This window comes from Sphaeramia orbicularis, chromosome 3 (genome assembly GCF_902148855.1).
Source record: "Sphaeramia orbicularis chromosome 3, fSphaOr1.1, whole genome shotgun sequence".
Taxonomy (NCBI): Eukaryota; Metazoa; Chordata; class Actinopteri; order Kurtiformes; family Apogonidae; genus Sphaeramia; species Sphaeramia orbicularis.
Genome location: NC_043959.1, coordinates 39,403,378 through 39,421,496, shown reverse-complemented (window position 1 = coordinate 39,421,496; position 18,119 = coordinate 39,403,378). Strand labels below are relative to the sequence as shown.

The window sequence follows — 18,119 nt, the reverse complement described above, 5'->3', positions numbered from 1 at the left end:
TTTGCACCTGGGCTGAGAATGGTCTTCTGTAGAGGCTGGGGGTTAGCTCGGATCATAAATGTGTGTGTTAGTGCGTGTGTTTGACAGAAAGATAAAAGTACGCTCCTTTCCCCCCATCAGGCATGCCCATAAACCCACTCACGCGCGTACAAAAGCAAACCGCCGCCGCGCACGCATGCACGCCGAGTGCGCGATCACAGAAAAAAAAAAAAAAAATACAAAAATAAATAAAGCAATACCAGAATACTGTTTTATCCATGTTCTTAGGATTCAATGTTTCCAATAGATTGGTGTGTTATCATACAGTTAGATGGATCATATATTTTACGCACACAGTATATTTCATCCCCTTATTTTCTTTTCGATTCCTTCACACTTAAGGCATTTACGCTCAAGTGCGTGGGGGGAGGGGGGGGGTTTAAATTGTCTCAGGCTGGCACAGAGAGAGAGAGAGAGAGAGAGAGAGAGAGAGAGAGAGAGAGAGAGAGAGAGAGAGAGAGAGAGAGAGAGTTTTGAGCAAAGCACAGATAGACATCCATTCTCCAGCCGAGCAGCAGAGCCTCAGTCTGGGCAGCCAGGAGCAGCGGCAGCTCTGTCTGCCTCCCCTTCATCAGCACCACCACCTCCATCCGTCTGCATCCAGCTTTGGACTAGACACCCCCGTGCTGTGACATTGTCTCGGAGCAGAGGTGCATGACTGTGCCCGCGTGTGTGTGCGCGCGGGCGCGTGTGTGTGTCAATCGCGGAGTAAATAAAGCCCAGCAGTCTGCGGCAGCACCCCCAGACCCCCATAAGGCGAAGAGGGGAAGGCGGCAGAGGAGCGACACAGGGGGGTACAGAAGGTGGCATGGAGGAGAGGCGTGTGTTTGTATCTGTGCGAAGGCAGGGCTGTGGGATGTGGTGTGTCACGGACGCGGAGCGATGCTGTGAGCTGTGGTATTAGCAGGCAGCTGCGCACCGAGCCGCTCTCTCCCCTCCCTCCCCTCCCCTCTCCAGCACCGCTGCTCTCCTAGCACCGACCATTCGCTGAAACCGGGGAATCGGCTGTACACGGCTCGTTGTGCTCACTACCGCTGGCAACCTGCACGAGGATTTGACACCACCAGGTATGTGCACAGCGTGGAGCATTTAGGCGCTGGATGCGTGTTTGCATGGCGTGGGAATCTTGAGTGTTTGACTTCATCTTCTTCATTCTTGTTGCTTCCCTCCCCTCCCTCTGTGGCCCTGTCAGTGGATTAATGAAACCTTATTTGAGAATGATGCGGTTAGATGGCATCATCTGTCGATGAGACTGAGATGAACCAAAAATACACACATATCCAGTGCTAATTCCATTCGGTGGTTTTCCTGTTTCATCTATAAATCGGGTATGATACAAATACTGGCGATTCCACAAGCATCTCATTGCTCTCATTCTCACCTTTTCCCCATGTTGTTATGCATTACGCACAACATGAACGCATGTGAGCAATGCTGTTGTTTCACACTGAGCAAATGCGATGAGACTGGTTCTTGTCATGCCGGCCAAAGAAATGGTAATATTTTGATTTATGAGGGGAGACAATCTGTTGTGATGTTGGCTGGTTTCCTAGGGCTGCAGGCAGCTCTTTCACTGTTGGGAAATACACAGGTTAGAAGAAGGGAAGCAGAATGAAGCTGAGGATGGGCGTGAGGGCAATATGATCTGAGGATGCCTTCACCCTCACACATTCATCCCCCACTGGTATGCTCTGCTCTTCTATCGCTGCAAATGCATGCTTAAAAGCACTCATGCACGGAGGCATGCATGGCGCACATGTGTGTGCACGCACGGCTGCACACAGACGCACAGACACGCACACACACCCACATGTACACTAATCCACACTCAAACATAATCCCTAATCATGTGTTCTAGAGACATGACGTAACACATGAGCATCTCTTATCTATATGCGTCTAAAGGCTTTCACTAAACATTTCTCATTGTTATACTCAGACTTAACAAATCGAGTACTCCATTACAACATGTAGTATAGTTACTTGCAGCATGTAACCTCAAATTGGCATACTTTTCATCAGGAGAGGGGAGCACATTTTACTATTGTGAGAAATAGGTTAGGATGCCTCCAACTGACACTCATTTTCATTTAAGCAGAGTTGCAGAGATTGTAGAAGTGGGAGAAGCGGAGGATTTTAGAGTACTCTGCAAATCAGATGTAACAGAGAAGAGGGGGAACACTGTAGGTCCCCAGACATCATTGCAAGGCCTGGGGTAGCAGTGCCTCAGGGAGTGGGTGTGGCTGAGGTGCTCCCCTCTTCTGTGGAGGTTTCTCTGTCTGACTCACTAATGGGAGGGAACCTTACCACATTAGGATTTCCCACATTTCCTTGTATACATAATGACAGTCTAACACACTTTAACATGGAATCTAAAACTGAAAGTGCATGCATCCCTCCTACTTGTAGGAACTGTTTTTAAGGACATGACTTCCTGTTATGGTTCATGGTAGGAGTGTGTGCTCGTACATGCTACAAACATAAGTAACCTGTTGTTTGAGTCATTCACTCTTTAAACAGTAATGGAGAAACTGCAGATGTACCATCTTTATTAACCCATAAAGACCCAGTACTACTTTTGTGGCAGTTCCCATGTAAATTTTCTCTCTATTTAACCTTTATTAAAGCAGCGTATGATGTTTTTCACCAATTTTTTATCAAATGTGTAAAACCTGAGTGATAGCCTAAGTATCATGAATCCATTCGTCTTTCCGTGATTACGCACCTGAATCACTTCCCTCACGGTGAACAACTTTGAAGTTGACTCCATCACAAGCAGTCCGTTTGTTTACATAACAAACCGAAACCAAACCGTCACTCGGACCTTTTCGGAATTCCACACAGTCACAGTATGGCCGCAGCAGCAACAAACACGGAAACAGCTTCATTGCTTCTTCCTGCTGCGGCTACGTGGAATTCTGAAAAGGCCCGAGTGACGGTTTGGTTTCGGTTTGGTATGTAAACAAATGGACTGCTTGTGATGGAGTCAACTTCAAATTTGTTCACCGTGAGGGAAGTGATTCAGGTGCGTAATCATGGGTTTGTGATACTTAGGCTATCATTCGGGTTTTACACATTTGATGAAAAGCTGATGACGAATGTCTTACACTGCTTTAAGTGATTTATCAAACATTTATTTAAAAATTTTCCTCTTTTTTTCGGATTTTAAAGTGGAAAATCATGTATTTTCCTAAATTTAATTAACCGATCATGTAGATTAGAGATGTAATGATATGAAAATTTCATATCACGGTTATTGTGACTAAAACTATCACGGTTATCATTATTATCGTGGTATTGTTGAAATTGTGCTCAAAATGTTCAAAAAGTGCTAATATACACACTGAAATAATTTAACCAAGCTGTATTTTGAAAAAAAAAAAAAAAAAAACTCCAACAAAAAAAAAAACAAATAAAATAATTGGCACAATGTACCTTCTGTTGCAGAAACATTCAAATATTAACCCTTAGTGGTCTGAGCCTATTTTGTCCGTTTTTCAGTCCTTTTGATTTTGCCTTCATATACTATATAAACAAATGTTTACTATACCCATGTTTGGGATCTGTTTTTTCAGCACAACGTCATTTATATCATCTGTCTATTATTTTTTTCACTTTAACCTACTATATCAACACAAAAGGCCAGAAAACACACACACACACAAAAAAAAAATCTGATTTGAAGTATATAATTTATTGCATAAATAACACAAAGATGCTTAACGAACGGAAAAGTGTGGTAATCAAACACGGTTATCATGATAATTAGAATTTAAACGATAATACTAACCGTTGGCAATTTTACCGCGGTTTATTGTTATACCTGTAATTGTTACAGCCCTAATGTAGATGTTCATTAAAGATCAGAGTAAATTCAAAAGTTACTTAAAAAAGTGTTTTTTTTTAGTCAAATGTATCATTAAATGAACATAAACCAAGCATCTCCATCCAACTCAATGGGTTTTACTGGTGAATCAATGTTTCGGAAGATGACTGTGTTTCCACGTTCACTACTGAGCCTCTGAACGTCCAAATGGGTCATATCTGATGACCATGAAAAGATGACAAACTCCATTTTTCACCAATTATTTACATGTATTGATAAGATTCGCTAGTGGATCAACAAGTATTAAACATTTTAGATCAGATGCTTTTGGTTTCCAGTGGATGTTTGGGTCGTCATGGGTTAAACATGATTCTTCATACTCGATTTACTTCTGACTTTGCTCACAGAGCCATGTCTTTGTAGATCCTTCAATCAAATTGCTAAAACCCACACCACTAGCATAAGGTGATCTAGTTATCTGTCATCCTTTTCTCCTAATACTTGCATCATTACGCTCTAATGGGACTATACAGGCAGTACCTCTTGGGCATTATCAAGTCATTTGCGTATCAAGTCTAGCTCTGGAAGAGGGTGAAATGCTCCATTTGTCAAACCTTAACATGCAGATGTCAGGATGTTGGCTCAGTACAGAGAAAGGCACCTCCCTAATTGGTAATCAACACTCATTAAACACTAGTACTCTTTTAGTGTGATTTGTACTGACACAGTGAAGCTATAGTAAAGGACAGAGCTTTAGAGAAGTAATGCTCTGGTGCTACGGTAATAATATCCCAGGTACTGTTGGCCATGATTGTAGGTGTAACTCAGTTGAATCTAACATATAGTAGAAAAAGTTAAATAATAATATGTTGGAATTAACCAGCATTCATTATTAGATACATGAAAAAAGATGATCCATAATGACACAATCATTCAACGAGCTACAGCTTAAAATACAACAAAAGCAAAACAACATTTTTAAATTTTTTTTAAAAAAATAAATAGACAATGTATTTTCTACAGGCCTCATTAAGATCTGAATTAATCAAACTAGGCATCATAAAGAAATTTGTCTTGCATGTAATGTTTCTCTCTGTATTTCTTATCTTTTTCATGGTGCAACAGATGCTCTATTATCATTAAACATAGCTGGAGACCATATTTTATTATTGCAACTAGAAAACATGAGACATACCCAGAAAAAAAAAAACAAACAGCATTGACAATTTGTCATTCAGTGTCAAAACAGAATAAAAAGTGCCTCATTTCACTCATGATAAATTAACCCTGTCCTGTTTCAGAGACATGACCTCAAGTGAAGTCTCAGCTTCATATATCATTGAAGAAAGTAGAGTTTGCTGCCAAAGAATATTTGAATGCTATACTCTATTTGGAGATCTTATCATTCTCAACATTTCTTACCCCTCTTTTTACTTCACATCCAATATTTAACATTTAAATGTTTGCTACATTTGTTAACTAAAATTCATTGTATTACACTAGACTTAAGTCATAGTATATTCCCATTTTTCATTCTGCAAACAAAAAATATATAAAACATATCCTTTTACTGGACATTTTTTATTTTAGTCTGACTATTAGATTACTGTATGGAACATCTGATAATTTTGCTTGACAGATTTTAACTAAAGGCTTGTTTTTCCACTTATGACATCTCTCAGTGATAAGGCTAATTATCACTGAGATAATTCAAGCATGAATGGGTTATCTTGTATCAAAGCCAACATGAAAATGAAGAGATGAAAATCAGCTTTACTCACCAAAAACAGAGAAGAGGTCTTATCTGGTAACATTGGTAAAATATGTGGGTGTGAATATGCTTTTGCTATTCAACTGCATTGCAAAAGTAGTCTTTGCTCAAGCAATTATGTTAATTATGGTCCTATGTCCTTGTGAAAACACAAAAGGAGACTACTTGATCAAGAAAACACTCCTTAAAGCTGCATTTCTTGACAGTTTTGGCAACACTGGGTAAAACTTTCATAATTACCTTTCAGTATGTTGTAATTCAGGTGGTCTGAGAAAAAACATGAATTTAACCCAACTCTGTGACCTGGGATGGAGAAAATCTACTCAGGGACACAGACTTTAGTTAATCATTCTGGCATTTTTTTACTCCTGATTCCAGCTCTTGTAGGTTTAATGAAGGCTGGCTGTTCCAGAGTCACAGTCATACATCACAACAATGAAAAAGTACATGAAGCTGAAAGAAAATAGGCAAAAAAAAAAAAAAAGGCAAATAGAAGCTGATACATTGAACCCTGCACATTTGGACACAGCCTTTTTTTTTTTTTTTTTAACTTTTAATTGAGTCTTTTTAGATATGTACATGGTGACTTTTGTCATGTATACCTTGTTTAAAAATACTCTATTATCTACTGGATTTGGTCTGTACTGACTAAAATGAGCTGTCATGTTGTGGTTTTAGCTACTCAGTTCAGTCCTTCACAGATATTACACACTGGTGGCTATGTTATTAAGCATCCTGCATTATGCTTTCATAAGTAGGCAGTCTGGAAGAAACACTTTCACTTCAATTAAAGGCGCATTAAAAGTGGATCCAGTAACCCACAGCCTTTATAAATATCTGAGTGAACTGGACAGAATATGATATATAAACAGAATCCTCTATAATTTTACTATTTTTCACAAATGTAATATGACAGTAATTTGATGGTAGAAAAAAACCCCATTGGTGCTGCTGTTAATGAAGAAAGTTAACAGGGTCAGATGACATTTTATTTATCGGACTCTACTACAATAATCTACACACTAACCCCAACCTTTACACAAACTGAACTAAAAGAAAAGCTTATTAGGTTCTGCTCAAAGTTCATCAGTCTGACATGGATGGATGGAATCAGTGTTCAGGACAGATAATTCACCCAAGTGAAACAACTTAACTGGTTTCATGATAAACAGCCAATGTTTAATATTAGCCACTTTTACACAGAGATCCTGGAAAAAAGGTTAGATGGTGATCCGACCTTTTTTCCACCATTGACCGATTTCCACAGACAAACCAAAGGAGTAACATAGGTGATACAGGCTGGACTTTTACACAGTGGACCTGTGTTCTGAAATCAAAGGGGTGGTGACACAGTGCATAGTGTGACGTATAACTTGCACATCGGAAATACCCCGAGCATAGTGGTGTTGCTAACCTCTCTAAAGTCGGCCTGTCTTTCACCGTTTCACAAATGTTAGCAATGGATAGAGTCCTCTGTCCGAAGTGATGACAGCTCGGGCGTCTTGGCGTCTCCTAAATCTTTCTGCTTGCGTTGACATGTTTGTTTACTGTACACAGCCCGCGCTCAGTTTTAAATCCCCCTAGCGTGGGGGTTGGCATCATCAAAACGTCACTCCTTGGTTGCAGAACGAGAGGTGTTCCTTCTACATAGTGTTCCAGAATCATTATTCCACCTTTGTCACAGCTCTGTTCCTACCTCCAGAGGCGTAACAAAGCCACGATAAAGGTGGGGCCAAATGACCCCACCGATTCGTTTACACAGACGTCGTTCCAGAATAAAGGCAAAATATTCCTGTAACAGAAGTGCTGTGGATAAGGGGCTAGAGTTAAGCCACACAGGGGCTATTTGTTAGACTATGTCTACAGATGAATGTCATTGAACTATAAGCTGTCCACCTGTAAAATTCTCTACTTACCCGTACAATGTCTCAGCAACTTCAACTCCTTGTCTGGTTTGTTGATATATTAATTTAGATTTTTTTTCTGTGACCTCAGTGGTGGGTACTGTTGTGCAGTTGATAGGGCCGTGGCAGTACCCACCCCTATCTCCAATCATCTCTGATTCACTTACTCAAATGAGTAATATGATTCCCTACCCACCAGTGCCTTTGGGCAAAGTGCTTCCCAACTGGTATCTTTGGGCAAAGCACTTAACCCTCAGCTACTCACTGATGAACACAAGTTGACTGTGGTTGTACTGTGGCATTTCTCATTTTTATCATACAGATGTAAGTTAGAAATTCATAGCAGAGCTAAACATGTCAACAGAAATAGTAGAGGCAATGTCAGTGCAAATTTAAACAATATATGTGATTTATTTATGGGGGACAGTTTTGGGTCATGACCAATCACTTACAAAAGGCTCCTGGCTTTGCACCAGTCTAGAGCAGAGCTGAGTCATGAACCTCCTTATACCACTGAATATACTGTAGTTCCTCTTCACCGATTTCAGTTTTTATCTTATTTGGCCAATGATAAATTTTGATACTGCTTTTTATTTTAACTGTGGGAGCAGTATTATTGAGACCTCTTAATATTACATTTAATAAGAAGTGTTTTTCTATCAGAAACATCCTAGTCCAGTGCATAGTGTACTCCCCAGCCACATTCTGCAAAGGAATCAAATAATTAAGCACCTACATTTTCCAAGGCAGCGTTAAACCCCATCTATAGTGGGAATTTAGCCTCAGACTCTATTTGATAATACCTGGTCCTTCTTTAGTCTCCAGTAATAACAGCTAACAGTGATTCTATGTTTCACAGCTCGTTTGAGGTGAGCATGTCTCTGTGGTCATGAGACTGTAGACACATCAAGCTCTAAACCCCAGAACTAATGTGGAGCAGCTGTCAGGTCCTCTGCACAACAAATACCCCTCTTTGGATTCAGTTTGCCACTTCCACTCCATAGAAAACACACACCTCTCACAGCCAAACCAAGCTGCTCAAGGTTTAACATGATGTACTATGACTTCAGAAGTCTCAGGCTTCTTTTCCTTGGGCATAAATGTGCAATTTGTCCTCTGTATCTGTTAAGTTATATACATAGCCTATTATGACACTTGAATGGCAAAGGCGCTGACCCATTCCAGTTACAACTACTTGGGAGATTAAAAGAATGACATCATAGACCATTAACTTCACCATTTTAATTAATGAAGACATCAACACGATTCTCATTACAGCAATTATATGATACAGAAAATAACCAAAAACATATTATGCCTTCAGGATGAATCAATTTTACCAAAGTATTGCATATAATTCATTGAAAAAACACTATCCAGCCTGTAGATGCCAATATTTGGCTGTTATGAATACACTGTTGATGAGTGATCTGGGTTTAGCCTTGTACTTCCTCTTCTAACAGGACTGTTACGGTACTACAGCAATTAGAATAATTGGCTCCTGCTGTAGAGGGTGGATACATCAGTGGGTCTATTGACCTTGACTGACACATTCACATACATTGGCATACATGGTTATTTAGACATATATGTGAGTATCTGTGTGGGAGGCATTGCAAGGTTTGCTTTAAAGGCCTTACACTAATACATTTGATATATATTTGTTATTTGTTTAAATATTTAACTGAATGATGATGTATTTGTCGTGTGAGTCACTGGCTTCTTTGTATAAAAGATTTGTTGACTGATCAAGGAGACATTTTGTACCACCAATAATTGGATGAACTTTCCAAATGCAAATGATTTACTTTGTATAATTCCTTTCTGTTTGTTTTACATTACATGTTCCTTTGTTTTTGTCTTTCAGAGAGATGTTCCTTTCTGGGAAGAAGGCCCCTGGATTTATAAGTATTAGTGAATCCCGCTGAGTGTGGTTTTAGTGAGTGTGACCTGAGTCCCTACTGCCAAGCACAGGTTGATCGTGCTTGGCTCACCAACGCTGCATCTCAGCCAACTTCTCCTTCACTAGATGATAAAAAACAGTCTACAGGATTGCCATCCATGGTTTCTGCCCTAATCAAGACTATATCATCCTACATTGAAAAGATTTGTAAAGGAATGTTTACAAAGAAATTGGCCAACCCGATAAAGAAGAAAGAGAGAAGTGAAACTAAAGAGCCCAAATTGTCCACTGATTTGCAAGCACACAATCTAACTCTCTCTACCACACTGAAGACTACTGTTAAAAAGATTTCCAAATGCTCTTCGGCACGTAACATTTCACTTGAAGAGGACGACGGAAAGAACGACTGCTCATCCCTTTCTCCTACGTTCAGTTATCGTGTAGCTATAGCAAATGGACTTCCAAAAAACTCACTTTTTTTGAATAATAATGAAAGTATCTTTCCTGAGGTTCTTTCAATTGATAGTAGCTACTCTGACTCCTTGAGTGAGACCAAACCTATCCGGAGACTGGATGAGCATAAATCGCACACTATGCCAGTAAGACGAAACAGGAAGAGCCTCATCAGTTTGGCTCCCTCTGATGGAAGCTCTGAGGGGGAACGAGTGGAACGTTCCAGTCTACATACACTTCGACTAGGTGCTCTACGCAAGCTGAGAAAATGGAAGAAGAGTCAGGAATGTGTCTCTTCAGACTCAGAGGTGAGCAATTGGAGGAAAACCTTGGGCATCCGGAGCAAGTCCCTGGACCGTGCTGGCCGACAGCAAAAGAGCTCCACCCTGGAGCCTGGTTCCTCCTCTACAGGTTGCATCAGTCAAACCCAGGACGTTATGGAGATGATCTTCAAGGAGCTTCAGGGAATTAGCCAGATAGAGACAGAACTGTCTGAGCTGCGAGGTCATGTAAATGCCCTAAAGAGCTCCATTGATGAAATTTCTAGCAGTGTGGAAGTAGTCCAGAGTGAGATTGAGCAGCTTCGCTCAGGATTTGTCCAGTCCAGAAGGGAAACACGTGATATACATGACTACATAAAACAAATCAGCCACCAGGCCAATAATTCAACACTGAGGTTCCTCAATGTTCCTGAAGAAAAATCAGAGAAAACAGAGAGTCTTATATATAAATTATTAAAAGAAAAAATGGGTTTCATTGATGCTCATAAGACAATTAAAATTGAGCTTGCACATAGGTTAGGGCAACAAAGAGAATGTTCTAATGCAAAACCTCGACCTATTATTGTTATTTTTGCAACAACACAAGACAGAGATGTAGTCTTGAAAAAATGCTATAAACTTAAAGGAACAGGAATTACAGTTTCCACTGATAGTTTAACTCATGATGGAAAGGAGAGAAAAGACAAAACAATGACTTCCTCACAAACATATGAAAGCATGGATATAAAGGTCTCAGGAAAGGATAAAGTTGTAGAGAGCGATGACTGGGACTCAATGGACAGTGATAAAGAGTTAGATGAATTGAGTAGAAACAAATATGCAATGGTGATTTCAAAGCCTGTTCACAAAAGTAAATCAGAGAAGAGACGTTCCCATGACCATAGCAGGTCAGGAGATGAGGCAGGCTACTCAGGGTCTGTTCATTATGCTGATGACTCTTATTATGACCCAGACAAGCATGCAAAGGCTTACTACTCTGACTTGACCCCTGGCTGGCTTTCCCAGAGTGACTATTCTACTCCAAAACTCAGCCGTTCTGAGTCTGACTGCTCAAAACTTTGTCAGTCATACTCAGAGGACTTTTCAGAGAGCCAGTACTTCACACGGGCCAATGGCTGCTCCCTGTTGTCCTCCTCAGACCAAGAACTTTGGCAGAGAAAGCAAGAGGATATGGCCTCTTCTTGGTATGCTAGTCCGAGTCACCATCCGGCCTATGAACACAATGAGGTTGAAACAACAGAAACTATTGACAGTGGGGTGAGCAATGGACTTGTCTGTATGTCTGGGGACAGAAGCCACTACAGTGGCTCTCAGCTCTCCCTGCAAGGGGACCTATCCCCCTGGAAAGACTGGCATCACCTGGAACAAGGTGCTGACTCTGGTTTGGAAGCCTCCATAGAGGTTAGCAGCCCCTTTGACCCCTCAACTATTCCTGGTTTTCCAGAGAACATCACTAAATGCCAGGAAGTTGACTTGCAATTTGAGGGTGATGAAGAGTTCATGAATCTTGACAGAGAAACTACCTTACCTATAACAACCCACATTATACCTCCCATCACAGAACGTGAAAGTGTCATGAAGACATCTGTTCGACAGTCAAAAGAGGGATGTAAGGTAATTACAAAAGAAAGCACGAAAGTAACATCTAAAGATACACCTAAAGGTAGTACAAAAGTAACACATAAACAGACTAAATTGGGCCCAAAAGATGAAACTCCCAAAATAACACAAAAAGAAAGCCCTAAGGTATCAGCTAAGGTTTCACCTAAAGTGACCTCTAAAGCGACCCCTAAAGAATCACTTAAAGACACTCCAAAAGTAGCAGCTAAAGACACCCCTCAGGTTCTCCCTAAGGACAGTCTTAAATTCACACCTAAAGATGTTGCAAAACCAAAAGAAGTATCTAAAGCAACACCCAAGGTAACTTCTACTGAGGCTGCTAAAGTCACTCCTAAAGTGACCCCAAAAGAAAGCCCAATAATGACTCCAAAAGAAAGTCCAAAAGAGCCGTACAAAGAGAGCCCTAAAATAACCCCAATTGAAAGCCCGGCTTCAACCCCGAAGGAGTCCCCTAAAGAGTCCCCTAAGGAATCCCCTAAAATCATTGCTAAAGAGCCCCCACTAGTTGCATCGAAAGAAGGTCCTCCACCTGCTGCTAAAGAGGTTACCAAAGAACTTACAAAACCACCCCCAAAAGAGGTTGCAAAAGAGATGCCTAAAGTAGCATCAAAGGAGACTCCTAAAGTACCTACTAAAGAAAATGCTAAGGCTCCTCCTAAAGATGTTACAAAGGTAGCCCCTAAAGAGAGTCCTAAGGTGCCCCCCAAAGACCAGAAGGTCACCCCTACTGAAACTCCTAAAGCAGAACCTAAAGTGGCCTCTAAAGTTGTTCCTAAAGAGGGATCAAAAACTCTCCCTAAGGAAAAATTCCCTGAATTGGATGTCAATCACAGCTTTCATCAGAATCAGAATAAGTCTACAACTATGTACCGCAGTCAAAGTGAAATTCGAACAGAGAAAGTTGAGGAGGTTCCCAAGTCTTGGAGCAGTAGGCTTAGCATAGATCTTAGTGAGAAATCCTTTGGTTTTGGCTTTGGTTCTACGCTGCAAAGGGCTAAGTCAGCACTGGAAGTTGTTTGGAAGACTGGTTCTCAACCTACCCCAGCTCCTCCTGAAGAGCCTGCCAACACCTCTTCCTCATTTATGGGGCGGTTCCGCACCCTGTCCACCTCTGGTGCAAATACCCCCTGTACCACCACAGAACCAGAGGTCTGCCCAGAGCCGGTTCACTACAAGGCAGAGGAAGACAAAACAGAAGCAGCAGCGGAATCTGAGGAAAAGTCAGTAGACAGTGAGACCCACTATGTTGAAGTGATGGAGCAGGTACTAGCAAACCTGGAGACCATAACTAATGCTAATGAGACAGAGGAAACAGATGAGCCCGTGCAGGAATGCGAGACTTCTCAGGACTATGATGTATCTGATGACATTGATGCCTCTCAAGACAATGATGCCTCTCAGGACCTTGAGACCTCTCAAGATTTTGAAGCCTTAGAGGACTATGAGGCAGGTAAAGAGGCACGTGTTCTGGAGTATGATTGCAGTTTGGATGAACATTATGATGAAGACTACAGTGAGGAATTTGAAGCCCACCTGACTGGTGATACTGCTGAGTATGATGCAATGGTGGAGTATGTGGATGTAGAGGAACCAGATGAAACAGAGGATAACGATGTAACAGAGGAGATGGAAGAGGGTGATGAGGACTTAGAAGAAGTAGAAGAAATAGTAGAGGAGGCCACAGAGGTGACAGAAAAAGTGGAGCAACAGGAGGATGAAAACAAAAATGTTCCAGAGGAGAAGCCCACAGAAGCCCCACCTAAGAAGCGTGTTCGACCCACATTCAAGGAGGCAGCACTAAGGGCATATAGGAAACAGATGGCTGAGCTGGAGCAGCAGATCCTGGCAGGGGGTATGACATTTTACTCCTTACTGTTTGTTATAGTGTCACTTTGTACTCTTTTGCAGGGTTTTAAATAAAAGTAACTACTTTGTTAAACCAAACAACTGGGATCTAAAAGACCACATCAGCACAAAGGATACTGATAAAAGTAGTAACATCAGGACATTACGGCCATACTAGCTACTTTGTGTAGATGTACCTCGACTTAACCAACTAAATTTCTAGCAGGCAAGTTGAAGAATTATAAATTGTAACTGCTGAATGATCTGAATCATAGGGAATAAGTTTCTTTTTTTGGTGAATAGAGGTCATGGCAAGACTTAAAGCAATTTTATTCCATTGTTGGATTTGTGGTGCCTGCAAGTTAGATCCACTTGAAAGTTGTCTCTTTGAATTGGTAATTGATTTAGGTGGGAAACCAATCTGAAACGAGGCCTTTATCTGAAGATGGATGACATTATTGTCCCCACTCATGTTCCAGCTGAATCATTGTGGCACTGTACATTATATCTCTTGTGTCAGGGTGTGATATGATCAGGAGATAGGGTTGTCAAACATGCTTTTTTAAAATCTTTTTTTCGCATATCTTCACAACAAATAAACACCTGAGATCAAACGATATTTTGAATGACGGTTGGGTGGAAATCAGTTAAGCAAGTGTAAACTTGAAAAAATTATTTGTCATCCTACTATATACAATTTTTTTTTTTTTTTTTTTTATCACAGTTTTGTCTTTTCATAGCAAATTACTTGTCTCTTACGGCTGTCTTGAATTAAAGTAAATCTTGATAAGATTAAGCTTATTTAAAAAGGGAGACAATCTTAAATCAGCAAATGTGTATAGTGTTTAGGGCTGATTCATTGAAGGAATAGTCTTTCAACCAGTATAAAAAGGAGACCAGGGAATTTCCACTGTTACTTAAAATGAAAAAGCTCTTGACCTACATTTTAACTGCAACTGTGGTAGTCACGGTAAGGTAGGAGCTGTAGTTCAGGGAATACAGGCTATACCTGAAGAATATGAGCCTGTGTGATTGATGTGTTCTCACAACTTTCAGTGGCTCTAAACACAAACACTGTGGAGATGATAGAGGTAGTAGTGCTATTTGTTTAAGTGCTGTGAGTAGCTTTTAGTCACGTGGGAAATGTGTACAGCCATTTTTAGGTTCTGGCTTGTTTTGTTATCCTAATTTACATACACCTGGGGCTATGTAACCACTGATCCTATGGTGGAAAGTATAGATACATTAGTCAGCTATAACTCACCATGCAATTAAATAATAGACTTTCATCAGGAGTACTTTCCACATGTGGAGAATATTAAACAACACTCAGCTGAATATCTGTAGTAAGTGTTCCAGCATAGTTTACTCACACTAATTTTATATGTCTACAGTTATATTTCATCAGATCCAGCAGACATATAGTATATATCTGAAATAGTAATAGCAATATGACATTTACATGAGTATAGTCAAAATAATTTGTTTTAATGTGTTTGTCATGTCTGATATTTTGAAACTAAACTGTAAATAGTCATTTACAGTTTGGTTGTTTAAGAATTGGTTTGTTTTGTAATTATACTTATGATGTCTTTAGTTTTTGGTGGATGAACACTTTTCAGCAACTTTTAGTGTGGATTGTTTTCTTACATGTTATATAGTGCCCAAATCAATGCTAAATCAACCAACAAGCCTTATCTCTTAATATCACAACATAGACTATTCTACTTTTTTTTTGGCTCTCTTCTGTGAGATAAGTTTTAATGATGATTGGATTTTCAAGTGCTTGAAAAAAATTTAGGTGAACTGTGAATACTGAGAGTCAGTCCGCTCCGGCAGCACTATACTTATGCATTCAATTAAGATGTCAAATGTCAAATCACGACTACTTCAGTAGATACTGTATGTTAATAGTTTCATATCAGAGTAAAGTAACACATTGGCACAGTTTTTAAGTTATTTAAAATGCATAAAATGTATTCTTCATATTCTGTTGCTGAGCATATAAATATGTGCCAAAATTTGGATAAACCATGAACCCTTAAATGATGTCATGCTGTAGCTTCTTAAAGGCAGTCAAAATATATCAGTCAAATAAATACAAACCTGCTCTGTTATAGTCTTAATCATTGTTTTGCTTGACTATAAGGCAGGAGAAGTGAAGGTTCAATTTGACTGACTAACTCATTGAATGACTCACTGGCTCCTCACAGAATTGTACAAGTGTAAGGTTGTTAGACTTCAGGCATATGGAAATGTGCAACCAACAGCCTCTCACTATCCAGTGGCTTTTGGCTCTTTTTTGCTCCTTTAAATAGCAGCTGTTTTCTGTAGCACACATCTGTATTGTTGCATCTGTGGACATTGGTGTTCAATTAGTATGTTTAAAACAGCTATCATTTGTTTATTACCTTATCCATAAATGCAAAACATTCCTGACTTTAAGGATCACAAATATTGGAGCTGGGTATATGCCACTCATTTATAAAAATGCATTTGTTTGACAGTTTAATATATATAACTTCCACAAACCTGAAAGACCTCATGGTAATTTGACATGTCTGAATGCTAATTTCTTTCCCCTGTTCTAATAAAGGAGATGTAACATTTTTCTCCAAAGTTCTTGTACAGTGCAGCAGAACTAGAGTCAAATTATTAAATTACATAATACCATAAAGTTCCTAGTGACTGAAAGTATGTGACTCTTTAGTGACACTGGAGGCAATGGTTTGTGATTAATTTTGCTGTACATGGAAGTGCACACATGCATTCGCTAGGCTTCACCCTCATTAACTTTATGCCTTCATATGTTGCAGCTGATGTGTGCTCATCATGGTTGTGCTCTGAAGCGTGCTGGCTGGTCTGTGTGAGAGCTGTGAAGGGTGTTTCAGCAGTGCTGCCACTCCTGCCAGGCCTGTCTTTAACTGGCTACAGCAGCGTCTGTATTCAGATGCTAATTCACACTCCCAAGGGCATTTTGTAACCAGGTCAGCCTTGCTTGGAATATTTATAGAGGTCTGCTGCTAGTGAAGTTTGCTGCTTGCTCCTGGGGGAGCAAAGGAGGTAGACCCTCTTTATGATTAGTGCACCATTTCTTAAGAAAGTGCGGCCATGAAAAATGCAGATGCAGGGAATGAAGAGACTCTATTGTTGTTTTAGGCGATGCAAACCAATTCACAACTCAGACTGATTTAGCATCACTGTTTTATCTGACTATGTGTACAGGGAAAGCCTTTTCTCCACAGTTCAGGCTCATAGCTTGGGGATGCTACAGTTGTTTGTGATATATTACCTCTGGCATTTTCATTATCTACATGCACATACTTTTGACTTTTTTCCAGTTAATTTGGCCAACCCCAGATTAATGTCATAATAACTCTGATAAAAACAATGGCAGTGCCTATAGTATATCTGGTCATCAGTTTCAAACACAAGACAAGTGTATGACTGTTATTTCAGAGCTGATAATCTATCTGATACTCCCAGTTCTTGCCTACAGCGATGCTTTTGTTGCACTGATATTGAACTTGAGAGACATCAGCCAGTTATAGACACAAATGTTTAGTCATAGCTGAAAAAATTGGAGCCCAGGGGAGCAATGAACGCTATATATGACACACACTTTAATAGATGTGTCTATAATAGAACATGTGGTGATCATGTGGTTTTGTTTGAGTCATCAGGGGGCACAACATGCAGCCAGCGCATTCAGATCTGACTCTGAACTACCACATTTCATTAAAGCTAATCTTCGAGGGATGCTACATTTCACTACAATAAATCTTTTTTATTAATGGTCTTTTCGTTATCTGGGATAATATGAGCATTTCTGTTTTACCTCCATCTGTTGTAGGCCACATTGGACCAAAATGTTACCCACAGGCCTATTTTATTGGGAAAATGAAAACAAAAAGACAAGACAAACACAAAGACATTGCTGTAATACTAACAACAGCTACACAAGGGATATGAACTAGCCTAATACTTAAAAAGGATGACTGACTGATATTAACCCTAAATGATTACAAAGAAATTAGGTTAAATGATAGTTTTCAGTGTTACTTTATCAATAATGAAGCGTTAATTTATTTTCAGGGTAGGTTTTACATCGATCATCCGTCCATTTTCTGGACCTCTTAGTCCTTGAGAGGGTCTCAGGGATGCTGAAGTCTATCCCAACTACCAATGGGCAAAGCCTGGACATGTTACCAGTTCATTTCAAGGCTGACATATGCAGACGAGAGCACTTTTTCCGTTTTTACATTTTTTTTTTTTTTGGTAAGAAGTAGGCTAGATACGTTCTGGTTAACTTTGGTTTGGTTATTTACATGATCAGTCCTGAGCCCAGTTCAGGTGCAAACTGTTTGCATTGAGCTTAAATTGAATTTGCATTTAACAAAAACAAAGAGAACAAAAGGTGAGAAAGAGAGACAGAAAAAGGCAACATTATGTCAGTAAACCTGCTGAGCCCTGGGCC

General features: G+C 40.0%; 1 protein-coding gene across 3 annotated transcripts in view; it reads left to right on the top strand.

The window, feature by feature from the left end:
* The first annotated feature begins 548 nt into the window (after positions 1-548).
* unc13c (unc-13 homolog C (C. elegans)) overlaps positions 549-18,119 on the top strand; it is a 138,786-nt gene continuing 121,215 nt past the window's right edge. For all 3 annotated transcript variants that reach the window (XM_030161892.1, XM_030161900.1, XM_030161884.1), the window contains exons 1-2: positions 549-1,106; positions 9,408-13,649. In XM_030161892.1, the coding sequence (XP_030017752.1) occupies positions 9,602-13,649 (4,048 nt within the window). In that variant the 5' untranslated portion in view covers positions 549-1,106; positions 9,408-9,601. The remainder of the gene's footprint in view (positions 1,107-9,407; positions 13,650-18,119) is intronic.